The sequence below is a fragment of the Oncorhynchus keta genome, chromosome 5, assembly GCF_023373465.1.
Source record: "Oncorhynchus keta strain PuntledgeMale-10-30-2019 chromosome 5, Oket_V2, whole genome shotgun sequence".
Classification (NCBI taxonomy): domain Eukaryota; kingdom Metazoa; phylum Chordata; class Actinopteri; order Salmoniformes; family Salmonidae; genus Oncorhynchus; species Oncorhynchus keta.
This window is the reverse complement of record NC_068425.1, coordinates 27324947-27339946: the sequence shown is the minus strand read 5'-3', so window position 1 is coordinate 27339946 and position 15000 is coordinate 27324947. Positions and strand designations below refer to the sequence as shown.

Below are 15000 nucleotides of genomic sequence, written 5' to 3'. Positions count from 1 at the left end.
TGGCTGAACATGGACAGTGTTTTTTGTAAACTCTCTTCTCTTGCTTTCTTACAATTTTCTGCTGCTTTCCTCTAACACATTATTCATAATTATTTCTCTCTCTCCATCAGGTATAAATGGACAGAGTCTGGAATCCAGTCCATCCAGTCCAGTCCTGAAAGATCTTGGAGAGACTATAAGTCTCTCCTGTAAGATATCTGGATTCATCTTTAACAGCCACAAAACACACTGGATACGACAGCCAGCTGGAAAATCTCTGGAATGGATGGGTTATTCTGGATTAGGCCTACGTAACCATGCTAAAACTTTTGAAGGACGCATGGAAACAACTAAAGATAATTCGAACAGCATGATGACTCTGAAGCTGTCGGGTCTGAAAGCAGAGGACTCTGCTGTGTATTACTGTGCAAGAGAGACACAGTGATGTGAGTGAGAGGAGGATCTGTACAAAAACACCTCAGAGAATCTAACTGGCAACAGAGTCAACAGAGGGCAGTAGAGCATCAGTACAACAGAGTAACATCTACTGAAGTATAATATTCCCTTTAGAGTCAAAACTACAGAAATACTTGTACGACAACACAAGATACATAACCAAAAGTATGTGGACACCTGCTTGTCAAATATCGCATTCCAAAATCATCGGCATTAATGTGGAGTTAGTCCCCCTTTTCATGCTATAACAGCATGGTCAGAGTATTAACCCCAATGGAGAAGGATTACTATAAATATTTTGAAAATCATCCTCCAAGATTCCCTACAGTTTTATACCGACCTCCGTGACCTGAGCAGGAAAAGCTCTTTACCCTGGTTATGGCATGGGGACAAAAACTCCTGGCCCTACCAATGAGTCGTAGCTTGACTGCTGACCTCAGTGTCATCATCCCCTCTCCCATGACATGATATAAATACAGATCCCTCAGAGTTCATATATACTTATGTTCTGCTGATGACTTGTCTTGTTTTCTTCTGTGAAGTAGCTGAGTTCATATCTGAGTTCATATCTCCACCCTCAGTATGACAGGAAAACTCTCCCTTCTGCTGCTCTCTCTCTGTCTGCGCTGTGAGTTAATATAATAATAGTAATATATGCCATTTAGCTGACGCTTTTATCCAAAGCGACTTACAGTCATGTGTGCATACATTCTACGTATGGGTGGTCCCGGGAGTTCTGCTTGGTTTTACTCCTCATCAACTGTCCATATGCTGAGCAAAGACTGAAGACAATTTTCTCCTTTGCTCCTTCATGCTTTCCAGCCTACCCCAGCCAAACCTGGGCCAATTGTGCACCACCTGATGGGACTCCCAATCACAGCCAGATGTGAAACATTCTGGATTCAAACAAGGGACTGCAGTGACGCTGGTTTCACTGACACACAGTGCCTTAGACCGCTGCACCACATGGGAGCCTTAGAGAAGCCCGGAGAAACTCTCAACCTCTCTTGCAGAGGAACTGGGTATACCTTTATAACCTATGGTATGAACTGTATTCACCAACCTGCAGGAAAACCACTGGAATGGATGGGCTGGATCAACACCAATACTGGAGCAGCAGACTATGCCAAATCCCTGGAGTGGCAGATTGAACTGACCAAAGACAACTCGTTGAGCATGACACATCTGAAACTGTCTGGTCTGAAGGCAGAGGACTCTGCTGTGTATTACTAAGCACGTTGGGTACAGTGAAGTGACACTGCTTAAGGGCCTTCACTGTTACATTTACATTTAAGTCATTTAGCAGACGCTCTTATCCAGAGCGACTTACAAATTGGTGCATTCACCTGTGTTGTCAGATGTGTTTGTGTAAGGCTGTGTTTGTGTAAGGCTAGAGCAAAAGCCTGCACACCCAGCATATTACATGTTGAACTTGTTCACAATGCTTAAACAACAACCTATGAATTGTAAAAATGCATTTATTTAATAACAAAGCAACATTTGGCCAACATACACAAAGTAGGTCATTCTTGTTTTGGGTAATCGAGGAGAGGCGGCAAGGAGAAGGAACGTGGGCGAAAATGTGCTTGTATGAAATGAGACTCTCCACTTGTGCATCATCAGGCAAATTACTTTTACAGGGGTAGAATCCCAAAATAAATGTGTAAAGTGGTTTAGCTAGTTGTGCAAGATATTTTATAGATAAAGGAAAAAGTAGCATATAATTTAAAAAATGTTTTCATGCTTTTCTCCTTCTAGAAAACAGTAACTACTTCAAAGGGGTTGTGGCAGATAACAAAACTCTTCCGCAAAGGCCTCAGGTAGGATACACATGTTTTAAACCTTTATTTAACTCGGCAAGTCAGTTAAAAACAACTTCTTATTTTCAATTAATGCCTAGGAACATTGGGTTAACTGTCTTGTTCAGGGGCACCTTGTCGGCTCAGGGAATTGATCTTGCAACCTTTCGGTTACTAGTCCAACACCCTAACCACTAGGCTATGCTGCTACTCCAATGACTATCCTCGATTGAAGGTGGCTATCAAGGTGGGGAGAACACACTTCTGTTCACATTCTAACAAAATGACACTCTCCTCAACCACACATTTTGTATCTATCTGATTTCAATGTCACTAAAATTACAGCTTTAATGGTCATGTTTTACTCATGGAAAACCAATGATATTTGCAGAAAGCATATGGTACGAACTATACATTCTTTGCAGTGTTGTATTACACAATGGCTATTGAATGCCCTAGAGTCTCATCCCTGATAGGACTAAAACTCTTCAACCTATAACAACGTGCCTAGGTGGATTGGGGCGTTATTGTACATACACAGTTCACTATGAAACCATCCTTCTGAGTGTCTTGTTATGTCATGATCAAATGTTGGTCATCTTACCTGACAAGAGCAGAGCATGACCATGCTAAATAGCCCAAGGAAGTTTCAGAACATGGTGTTGAACAGAGAGCAACAGAAGTAGTCTTTAATCTGGACTTTAATCTGGACTCCCATGTGTCGTAGTTTCTGCTGCTGTTGTGGATATCGGGGTCGTCTGGGCCGGCCTGAGCGTCCACAATCTCCCTCCTCTTCCCCTTCTTCTCCCTCCTCTTCAACATCACCATACTGATCCATCTCTATGTCAGCTTCACCTAAATCTTTCGGCACTTCAGTCATGTAAAATCTTCCCTCCATGATTGTCAAAATGGCATTAATGTTGAGCTGAACGAAAGGTCTCACCAGGTATCTCTCCTATTACCTCTTCCTCTCATACACTGTATATTTTCCACAGCAGCAATTTCATGCAGTATGAAGTAGAGACTGTATACCCCTCCTTCAACCACAGCACCCTCCTCTCTCCTTTAACACTACCTCTTGCTAACCTAGATTTGCAGAATGGTTAATGTTCCAAATATATGTGGTGAATGACACACCGAGCTAACTAACTATCTGACCCATAAAATATGACAATGAACTCTATGGTAGTGCTGCTGTGGGGTAGGTGGTATTTTGATCTGCTGACGTACTAGATAGCTACTTTATTAATAATCTCTGTCTGTGGACCCCCTGGGGAAAATACTTCTGAACCCTCCATGATCACTGTAGAACAGGTTGTATCTGATGTTGATCACTTAGTTTCTGACTGTAAGCATTGTAAAGTTAGTGATGCTTGTATGGAAAACTGTACAGCATATGTATATTTTCTGGATCCTTGACCCTCAATATTGACTCTTCTCTAAGATGGAAATAAGCTCCTCTGCTATGAACTGTGTCATGACGTTGGCCTGGCGATAAGTTTATGACAGTCATAAATACCTCTTCCCCCTTTTTTCCTCTCTCTACCCAACTGATGTTACATTTGCAAACTCCTTGGTTAACATAGAGATTCTGGGAACATCAGAAGGTGGGGGAAATGAATTATATTCTGGTAACCCGACCAATTGAACATATGCTGTGGTACTTAATTAATATGATGTCAGTTCGGTTGTCATCTGAGACATTCTCATCAATGATAAGATGACATAAACTCTACAGTGTGAAGTCTACACATCAGAGTTATCGGATTCACATGGAATTGTTGTTCAATTTCAATGTTTGAATATGAAATTATTTGTGATGGGATGAAATGTGAGAATTGGGTTTTCATAAGGTTAGGGCTCTGCTCAATCAGTGGCCTGTAACGACGTTCGTCTGTCGAAGGGGAGTCGGACCAAAATGCAGCGTGGTGGTTACTCGTATTCTTTAATGAAAAAAATAGCGATACATGAAATAACTAAATAAATACAAAAACAACAAACAAAACGCGAAAACCTATTACAGCCTATCTGGTGAACACTACACAGAGGAGGAACAATCACCCACAAAATACACAGTGAAACCCAGGCTACCTAAATATGGTTCCCAATCAGAGACAACGAGAATCACCTGACTCTGATTGAGAACCGCCTCAGGCGCAATCCCAATGCCTACAAAACCCCAATACGAAACACAACAAAATAAACCCATGTCACACCCTGGCCTGACCAAATATATAACGAAAACACAAAATACTATGACCAAGGCGTGACATGGCCCGCCCCTGTGAAGAGTCATGGGTTATAAAACTTTTCAGACACACCCTTCTCGCTCCACTATATAAAGCCTGGACAAAAATGTAACCTCCTGTTCAGAGGATGTGAGGACGACGGTCTGATGTCAGAATGGTTCAGATAATAACTACAGAACAAAGCCAACATCAGCGTGAGCCTTGGTTGCGAATGGTATGAACTTTGAACTCTTATTCACTACAGAAGTGATACCTCCTAGCCGTTGAGTTAGCAACAGCAGCTACAAACGAGGATTAGGAATGAACAGACAGAGCATCCCATCTATCACACCACGACGTTACTACAACGTATCCAATTGACCACCAGAGACATTCTTCAAAGGACAAAGGACTCGGTTTGGCAACACGGCCTTCCATCTACCACCAACCGACTGAAGCGCAGCTCAGAGTAAATATTTATTGCATTTTCCTTTTCCAAATGGGTGGTTATTTAGAATGCTTAAGATACTGTATTTACGATAGCACCACTTCTTCCTTTGTTACTCAGTCTTCCCGCTCTTTCACTCAAACCCAGCCCCTTTTCTTTTGTGTAACAAGCTGTCATATCTGTTCTGCCCACTAGGGACGTTTTCCTTTATGACGTAATTTGTAATCAAGTTATGATGAATTATGTGCATGTGTAATTCTGTGTGATTAGTTAGGTATTTAGTAAATAAATAATTAAACCCAATTTTGTATTGCTGATTCAACTTGTTAGCCAGGGTTCGTGAAGATAACCAAGAATGTACAACTTTCAGATGAGACTGAATTAAGGTGACGATTCATATTGACTGCTATTGATGTAAAATATTACTAGGTCTTTAAGAGTTTATTCGGAAGATACCAGCTCTATAAATATTATTTTGTGGTGCCCCGACTCTTTAGTTAATTACGTTTACATGATTAGCTCAATCAGGTAATATTAATTATGGAGAAATTATTTTATAGAATAGCATGTCATATCACTTATTCCGGCATAGCCAAAGACCCGACATAATTGGTGCCCCCTGATAGGAATCTAAAATAGAATGACGCTTTCATTTTGATTCAGCCTGTATAAAATTGAATAGTAGATTACATAATATACCAAGTTTATTGTATACATTTTTGGAGTGATAGAGACAAGCATTATTGTGTGTGTGTGTGTGTGTGCTGAGGATTCCCCACCTCCGTGTTGTTCTCTGACGTAGTCAGTGGGTAACGTAAGCCAATACATTTCTGTATGAGAGCTAATAAAGCTATTTATAGAAATCTGAGAAATAGAGCGTTTGGCCAAACGCAGGGCTATTTCTTCCTGGCACGTTTCAGACGCGGGTAGGCTCGGTCATTATGAATTTATCTAGCGAGGACAAAGAGCCATCCGATTGAAATTCAGGAGATATAAGCTTGACCAGCGATATAGATCTCTGTCTTCGGTGAAGTCACCACGGTGAAGTTCGTTGTTTGCCGCGTGTTCCGGTTAAAACATCGTCAAAAAACGCCAAAAAGGTTTTGAACATAATACGTTATAAGTAAAACCTTTCCCTTGCCAAGGGAATCCTATGTGCTGCATTTTCAGGCACAAATGAGGGTTTAGCTTGCATGAGAGGCCTAAGCTAACAAGGTAAAATAGCCATTTTCCTTTCCTTGTGCCACATTGAAATTCCACCCCCCGGGTAGTTTGGTTTGATTTCAGCGTGTGAAATCATTGACCGCTGACGTATGCCTTACTATATTCGTTCATGAAGAATTATTCAGGTCACACTCAAGTCATTACTTATGATATCCAGACGGATAACAATGTCTTATCCAATTGAACTAATAAGTGTAAATCTGGTAATTTACATTCTGAAATAGATATTTTCAATAATATCCAAATTAATGAGTTTTCTAAATAATACATTGTAAACTTTTTCCAAACTAACCTAGATGAAGCAACTTCTCAGGTTAATTCAAGTTTAATTCCCAAATAGCCTATACAGGTCTGATTTATCATTAAATTGATCAATTAGTAAAATTTGGTTTTTGCAAAACCATTCAGTAATCCAGTACTGACAGAAGCCCCGCCCCAGCCGGAATCTCATGTGGCTTCAGCCTTAGGGAGAAGTGCCACAGTGTTGAATGTTCCCAACATTTGATCTACTGTTTACACTTATGATATCCAATCAATGGAGATTGTATGGATTATCGTCTCATTCAATTTAATAAGTTTAATTGTTGAACATACTTGTTCTTCCAATCAAATGTGACACTTTTAAACTTCTCATATTAACCTGGATGAAGCAACATCTCAGGTTAATTAAAGTGTAATACCCAGATAGCCTACCCAGGTAGGATTAATCATGGGCATTGATTAATTAATTCAATTTGCTTTTGCAAATTCATTCATGTCCAACTTCCACATTACTGGTACAGTACTGATAGTTTGTCAACATCTATAAATATATTAAACTTGTCTTTGCAGCTTACAATGAATTCCAAACACAAACTTAGAAAAAAATAGGAAAATGTTTCCTCTAAATTTGTCTAATAATTAGCAAGCTATCAAAGGAGGTGGTCACCACTCCTCCACTAATGAGTGAACCTCCACCCATAAAAGGATTGATCTCTGACCTCAGCAGCGATACCAACCCTAATTATGCCATTAGCGAAAACTGCCGAAATTGCAAATGCTCTCCAAAATCAACCATCAAACACAGGCTTTGTGAAGGTTCTCCCCACTTTTGCACTGATGTATCGCCATAAAAATTTGGGCATCGTCCAATACCACAGTGCACAGCTGAAGCACGTGCAAGACGTGGCTAACATGAGGGGACAGGTGGAGAGAACTGAGCAACTATTGACAAAAGCAGGAAATGCTAGTCGAGGAACTGCATTTTAAATCTGAACAATTAAAAGTAATTGCAAATACTTATGACGATGAACGAGCACAAACTCTTCAACAAAATCGTCTCTTGTCTCTGGGAACAACTCGATTTAGCCAAAACTAAATATGATGTAGTCCACTCTAAACTAGATAAATCTGTTGAGTTATCTACAAACAGGAGCGCGCAATTTGATAACATGCAGGCAGTTTTGTTGAACGTTACTCAGAGTAACCCGGTTCTACTCAAAATTCTGCACACCAAAGACAATCAATTAGTGAACACAATGACTAAGTTGGATGACAAATCAGCAGAACTCATTGATGAATGATGAGAGAACTCGGGTGATGAAGATGGAAATCTTGATTTCTAAGCAAGCGGAAGAAATCTCATCACTGAATCTCTCGCTCCGTACTCAAGACCCCTATCTGCAAACCATGACAGATAAGTTTGAGACCGAAAGGAGCAAGTGAGACACTCACATGTCCAAAATCAGTACTCTAAGCGCTCAAGTGGACTCTGCAATACATCAGAATACCACAGAGAAAGAGAGAATTAGAGAGAGCATACTTAAATTCACACAGGACACCGGATAAGACGGGAGAAGTACTCCAGATATAACAAACTCACCCTAGCCCCCGACACATAAACTACTGCAGCATAAATACTGGAGGCTGAGACAGGAGGGGTCAGGAGACACTGGCCCCATCCGATGAAACTCCTGGACATGGCCAAACTGGAAGGATATAACCCCACCCACTTTGCCAAAGCACAGCCCCCACAGCACTAGAGGGATATCTTCAACCACCAACTTACCATCCTGAGACAAGGCCTCTCCACTGGCTTCCAGTTGAAGCTCGCATCCGCTACAAGACCATGGTGCTTGCCTACGGAGCTGTGAGGGGAACGGCACCTCAGTACCTCCAGGCTCTGATCAGGCCCTACACCCAAACAAGGGCACTGCGTTCATCCACCTCTGGCCTGCTCGCCTCCCTACCACTGAGGAAGTACAGTTCCCGCTCAGCCCAGTCAAAACTGTTCGCTGCTCTGGCCCCCCAATGGTGGAACAAACTCCCTCACGACGCCAGGACAGCGGAGTCAATCACCATCTTCCGGAGACACCTGAAACCCCACCTCTTTAAGGAATACCTAGGATAGGATAAGTAATCCTTCTCACCCCCCTAAAAGATTTAGATACACTATTGTAAAGTGGCTGTTCCACTGGATGTCATAAGGTGAATGCACCAATTTGTAAGTCGCTCTGGATAAGAGCGTCTGCTAAATTACTTAAATATAAATGTAAATGTTTAAATAAATAAATAAGTACCAATCTCATGCAGATGAAATCCATTTTGTGGTCATTTACTGCAATGTGGTAGAACAGAAGGTAACAATGTGGATACAGTACAATAAATGTCATTCTTGTAAAATAATCATGTAAAGTATAGATCCCTGTGGGGCTCAATAGATTTTCTCACTCTGTGCTATTCCAAGAACCAATGCTGATAATACCAACTCTCAAAGATCTCAACCTCTCAGTCTGTATATAAACCTCTAGAGCGTGGTCTATGCAAAGCCTCCCTCCCATTTATAATCAGACACAGCTCTGGCCTTCTCATTATACGCAGCTTGGACTGACATTACAACATTACAAGTTCTGTACTAACTAATACTGAACAATGGAGCTTATGACTGTCTGGAGTTTAGTTGTCATGGTGATTTCCATACACAGTAAGTTAAGCATTACATGGTGACTGAAGAATGTCTGAGTATCATGGTTAACCTCAAAATTTATGTAAATACCAGATCATCAACTGAGTGCCAACATTTTTGTTTTGCAGGAGTTTGCTGTGATGAAATGGATCAGTCACCTTCTCAGGTGTTAAATGGTCATGTATTGGTGGTATTGGATTGGGATTATTGACTCTGGTTCAACAGATGCTCCAGACTACTCAGACTCCCTGAAAGGCCTGTTCTCCCCGACTGAGGATGTCTCTACAAGCACACAGTTCTTAGAGGCCAAGAGTCTGTGATCAGAGGACTCTGCTGTTTATTATAGTGAGATTGAGAGAGAGAGAGAGAGCGAGAGAGAGAGAGAGAGAGAGAGAGAGAGAGAGAGAGAGAGAGAGAGAGAGAGAGAGAGAGAGAGAGAGATTGAAGCTGTTGATTGAAGCTGTTGAAGATGCTGTACAAAAACCACCCTAAGAATAAGGCTAGCTGGTGTACTACTTCCTCTCTTTGTGTCACAGTAGAAAAATACTGAGTATCATTACTGTAAATAATACAACATCACAAAGCACTACACAATAAAATACTCTAACATTCAAACTACATAAAAATATGATATATTTTCCAGCCTGGTTGATCTTTCTTGTTGTGCCACATAAACAAGTATTTAACAAAGTATTCAGAAAATATGAACCTGTTCCCCATCTCTGAATTCTCTATTTAATCTCTGTGTGATCTTCCCACCCTGTGAGGAGGAGTCAATGCAAAACTCTGAGCTCTTCCATCACTACTTATCTCACTGCAGAGTGGAGGAGAGGGACTGAATGATCTGACTACTAGACTGAGTGATAGACACTGACCATAGTCTAACATGTTGAACAAAGATTACATAGTAGGGCTACTGCTACTGATCATATGACTGTCAGGTATCACTTTTTTATTTACTTTCAACATATGGTTGTGTGTACTTAAAAGCTTTTCTTCAAGTTTGAAATGCTCTCTTTATCAACAGTTGTTCAGGGTCAGAGGCTGATTGAGTCTGGACCAGTATTTAAAAAGCCTGAAGAACCAATCAAACTGACCTGTACAGCCTCTGGTTTAGATATAAATGGCTACAGGATGGCTTGGACCAGACAGGCTCCTGGGAAAGGACTGGAATGGATTGCAACTATTACCGATGACAGCAGAAGCACTTTCTACTCCCCGTCTGTTCGGAGTCAGTTCGCCATCTCCGGAGACAATAGCATGAAACAGGTGTATCTCTAGATGAACAGTCTGAAGACTGAAGACTCTGCTGTTTATTATTGTGCCAGAGACACAGTGACACAGGAGGCTACAGGGAACACTAAAATAACACATCCTAGATCTGAATGAATTAAATATTCTTATTAAATACTTTTTTCTTTACATTTTCTTTACATAGTTGAATGTGCTGACAACAAAATCACACAAAAAGTATTAATGGAAATCAAATGTATCAACCCATGGACGTCTGGATTTTGAGTCACACTCAAAATTAAAGTGGAAAACCACACTACAGGCTGATCCAACTTTGATGTAATGTCCTTAAAACAAGTCTAAATGAGGCTCAGTAGTGTGTGTCCTCCACGTGCCTGTATGACCTCCCTACAACACATGGGCATGCTCCTGAGGTGGCGGATGGTCTCCTGAGGGATCTCCCAGACCTGGACTAAAGCATCCGCCAACTCCTGGACAGTCTGTGGTGCAACGTGGCGTTGGTGGATGGAGCGAGACATGATGTCCCAGATGTGCTCAATTGGATTCAGGTCTGGGGAACGGGCTGGCCAGTCCTGTGCGGCCCCCCAAAGAAATGCCACCCCACACCATGACTGACCCACAGCCAAACCGGTCATGCTGGAGGATGTTGCAGGCAGCAGAATGTTCTCCACGGCGTCTCCAGACTCTGTCACGTCTGTCACATGTGCTCAGTGTGAACCTGCTTTCATCTGTGAGGAGCACAGGGCGCCAGTGGCGAATTTGCCAATCTTGGTGTTCACTGGCAAATGCCAAATGTCCTGCACGGTGTTGGGCTGTAAGCACAACCCCCACCTGTGGACGTCGGGCCCTCATACCACCCTCATGGAGTCTGTTTCTGACCGTTTGAGCAGACACGTGCACATTTGTGGCCTGCTGGAGGTCATTTTGCAGGGCTCTGGCAGTGCTCCTCCTGCTCCTCCTTGCACAAAGGCGGAGGTAGCGGTCCTGCTGCTGGGTTGTTGCCCTCCTACGGCCTCCTCCACATTTCCTGATGTACTGGCCTGTCTCCTGGTAGTGCCTCCACAGCTCGCATTGATGTGTCATCCTGGATGAGCTGCACTACCTGAGCCACTTGTGTGGGTTGTAGACTCCGTCTCATGCTACCACGCATTCAAAAGTGACCAAAACATCAGCCAGGAAGCATAGGAACTGAGAAGTGGTCTGTCACCACCAGCAGAACCACTCCTTTATTGGGGGTGTCTTGCTAATTGTCTACAACAGTCTACAACAGCATGTGAAATGTATTGTCAATCAGTGTTGCTTCCTAAGTGGACAGTTTGATTTCACCAGAAGTGTGATTGGCTTGGAGTTACATTGTGTTGTTTAAGTGTTCCCTTTATTTTTTTGAGCAGTGTACTTTGCTCACTGGCAGAGTCAATGGGATGTAAGACAGACAATAAACTGAGGATCCAGCGTAAATTCCTAGTCTATTCAAAGCATCCCATTCCTCATCAAGCTCAATGCAGCTTAAACCACTTCCCTGGCCATGTGATGTTTGTCAGTACATATCTATCATATTGATCGTATTTACATTCACCTGTATATCAGCCTAATCCAATTAAGATTTTGAATTACTGGTAGGTATAAATGTCCTCTCTCGGAGGACCTGAGCCCTAGGACCATGCCTCAGGACTACCTGACATGATGACTCCTTGCTGTCCCCAGTCCACCTGGCCGTGCTGCTGCTCCAGTTTCAACTGTTCTTATTATTATTGGACCATGCTGGTCATTTATGAACATTTGAACATCTTGGCCATGTTCTGTTATAATCTCCACCCGGCACAGCCAGAAGAGGACTGGCCACCCCACATAGCCTGGTTCCTCTCTAGGTTTTTTCCTAGGTTTTGGCCTTTCTAGGGAGTTTTTCCTAGCCACCGTGCTTCTACACCTGCATTGCTTGCTGTTTAGGGTTTTAGGCTGGGTTTCTGTACAGCACTTTGAGATATCAGCTGATGTACGAAGGGCTATATAAATAAATTAGATTTGATTTGATTTAATGTTAAACCTTTTCAAATATCTAGATTTTTTTCCCCCCATAGGTGTGCACGGTATTGTGGAACCAGAACTCAGCAGCCCAGCTCAATGGTTGTAAAGCCCAGAGAGTCTTGGAGCATCACCTGTAAGGTATCTGGGTATTCTATCTGTGATGAGAGCATTACCACAGACTGGATTCGACATCATGTAGATAAAGCTATAGAATGGTTCAGATGGAGACTCGAAGGATTCTTTGAAAAGCAGGTTCGGCATCTCCAAAGATTGTTCCAACAACATAGGCACTTCAGAAGGGCAAAGAATTCAAACTGAAGACACAGCTATGTATTACCGTGTCAGATATAATGACACACAGTGGTGTGAAGCAAAGCATGACCTCTACAAAAACAACAAAGATGTCTGTCACATGAAACCATCGTTCCCTAAGGATTACCCAGTTCACATTGTCACAGTCAAAATGGACACTTCCTGGGAATGAGAGCGCTCTACGTAATTATAATCATATCAAAATCATATTTTAACCATGAATAACAGACATGTGCATGGAAGTTCAACATTGTTTAATGTTTATAAACAGGTTATAAGCAGATACTACGTTTTTTTCTTTGTTATTTTAGTGAATAAGATTATGAACATCCAAAGGCAAAAAAAAGTTCTGGAGCACCTAACATTAAACAGAAAGGTTAAACCATTAATAATGATGCTGACTAAATAACAGCTATTAAAGGTTAAACCATTAATAATGATGCTGACTAAATAACAGCTATAAAAGGTTAAACCATTAATAATGATGCTGACTAAATAACAGCTATTAAAGGTTAAATCATTCATAATGATGCTGACTAAATAACAGCTATTAAAGGTTAAACCATTCATAATGATGCTGACTAAATAACAGCTATTAAAGGTTAAACCATTAATAATGATGCTGACTAAATAACAGCTATTAAAGGTTAAACCATTAATAATGATGCTGACTAAATAACAGCTATTAAAGGTTAAACCATTCATAATGATGCTGACTAAATAACAGCTATTAAAGGTTAAACCATTCATAATGATGCTGACTAAATAACAGCTATTAAAGGTTAAACCATTAATAATGATGCTGACTAAATAACAGCTATTAAAGGTTAAACCATTAATAATGATGCTGACTAAATAACAACTATTAAAGGTTAAACCATTCATAATGATGCTGACTAAATAACAGCTATTAAAGGTTAAACCATTAATAATGATGCTGACTAAATAACAACTATTAAAGGTTAAACCATTAATAATGATGCTGACTAAATAACAGCTATTAAAGGTTAAACCATTCATAATGATGCTGACTAAATAACAGCTATTAAAGGTTAAAACATTCATAATGATGCTGACAAAATAACAGCTATTAAAGGTTAAACCATTAATAATGATGCTGACTAAATAACAACTATTAAAGGTTAAACCTTTCATAATGATGCTGACTAAATAACAACTATTAAAGGTTAAACCATTCATAATGATGCTGACTAAATAACAACTATTAAAGGTTAAACCATTAATAATGATGCTGACTAAATAACAGCTATTAAAGGTTAAACCATTCATAATGATGCTGACTAAATAACAGCTATTAAAGGTTAAACCATTAATAATGATGCTGACTAAATAACAACTATTAAAGGTTAAACCATTCATAATGATGCTGACTAAATAACAACTATTAAAGGTTAAACCATTCATAATGATGCTTCCACAGTGATATTACATCGTACAAAAACCCTTTGCTCCTGTATGGACACATCAACACTGAACAGGTCAAGGTAACACACCCCAGGACAATGGTATAAATGTAACCCAAATGAAACCTCTCCATAAACATGATTTTGGCCATAGATATGATATTGGGTTTTATTCTGCAACTTAAATCCATACATTTGCAAACAACTGTTACGAACTGACAATGGCCTTTAGTCAGAAACAGTAATACCAAACAATGAAGATTAATCCACCAACTCATAGATGAATATGATACTGTTAGAGTCTTCAGTATTGTTGTATTATATTGTATTATGCATGGTTTTATGTTTCTTATACCTCACTGAGAGCAGACAGAGTTGTATGGAATCCCTATGGAGATGTGAAGGAGGTGTTTTTGTGCTGGGGTATATCACTGTGATATGGACTGGAGGGTCACAGTGAAATTAGGCTGTACAAAAACCTCAGAGACAAAACCTGCATTATATCTGCATGAGGATTGGAACAATGGGGAGAAACCATTCAATATTCTTCAAATGATCGTCTCGTATTGATGTAACCTCATTGTAAATTGCTTTACATTTTTAAAAGTATGTTTTGATGGAGTGATGTCATGACATGGACCTGAGCATTCATTTATAAAAGGTATTCAAAACTGAATTCACAACAGAAATCAAGTGTATGATCATATTATGATATTGCATTATATTTCCATGCCTGTTGGATTCAATATTATGACTTTTAAGCTGCCTATTTAGGTGCAGGGTTTTTGTACAGGCAGTGAATGGAGACAGAGCACTGTGACGCTTTTGACTACTGGGGTAAAGGGACACAAGTCACCGTCTCAGCAGGTAAGCAAATTTACCTTTATTTTATCCATTAAATGTTGCA

At 40.5% G+C, this 15000-nt stretch overlaps 1 long non-coding RNA gene and 1 gene segment (V, D, J or C); both read left to right on the top strand.

Annotated features, from left to right (window-relative positions):
* The first annotated feature begins 1163 nt into the window (after window positions 1–1163).
* Window positions 1164–9517, top strand: LOC118384746 (uncharacterized). 2 transcript variants are annotated; one of them, XR_004825899.2, is made up of 2 exons: window positions 1164–2255; window positions 9207–9517. It is a non-coding gene; the product is annotated as an uncharacterized LOC118384746 (long non-coding RNA). The 2 variants fall into 2 exon arrangements; XR_008136770.1 differs by having other exon boundaries at window positions 2242–4931.
* Window positions 9518–14236: 4719 nt separating this feature from the next.
* LOC118384737 (Ig mu chain C region membrane-bound form-like) overlaps window positions 14237–15000 on the top strand; it is a 5594-nt gene continuing 4830 nt past the window's right edge. Inside the window, 2 exon segments of the C gene segment in view lie at window positions 14237–14754; window positions 14868–14960. Of these exon segments, the coding sequence occupies window positions 14894–14960 (67 nt within the window).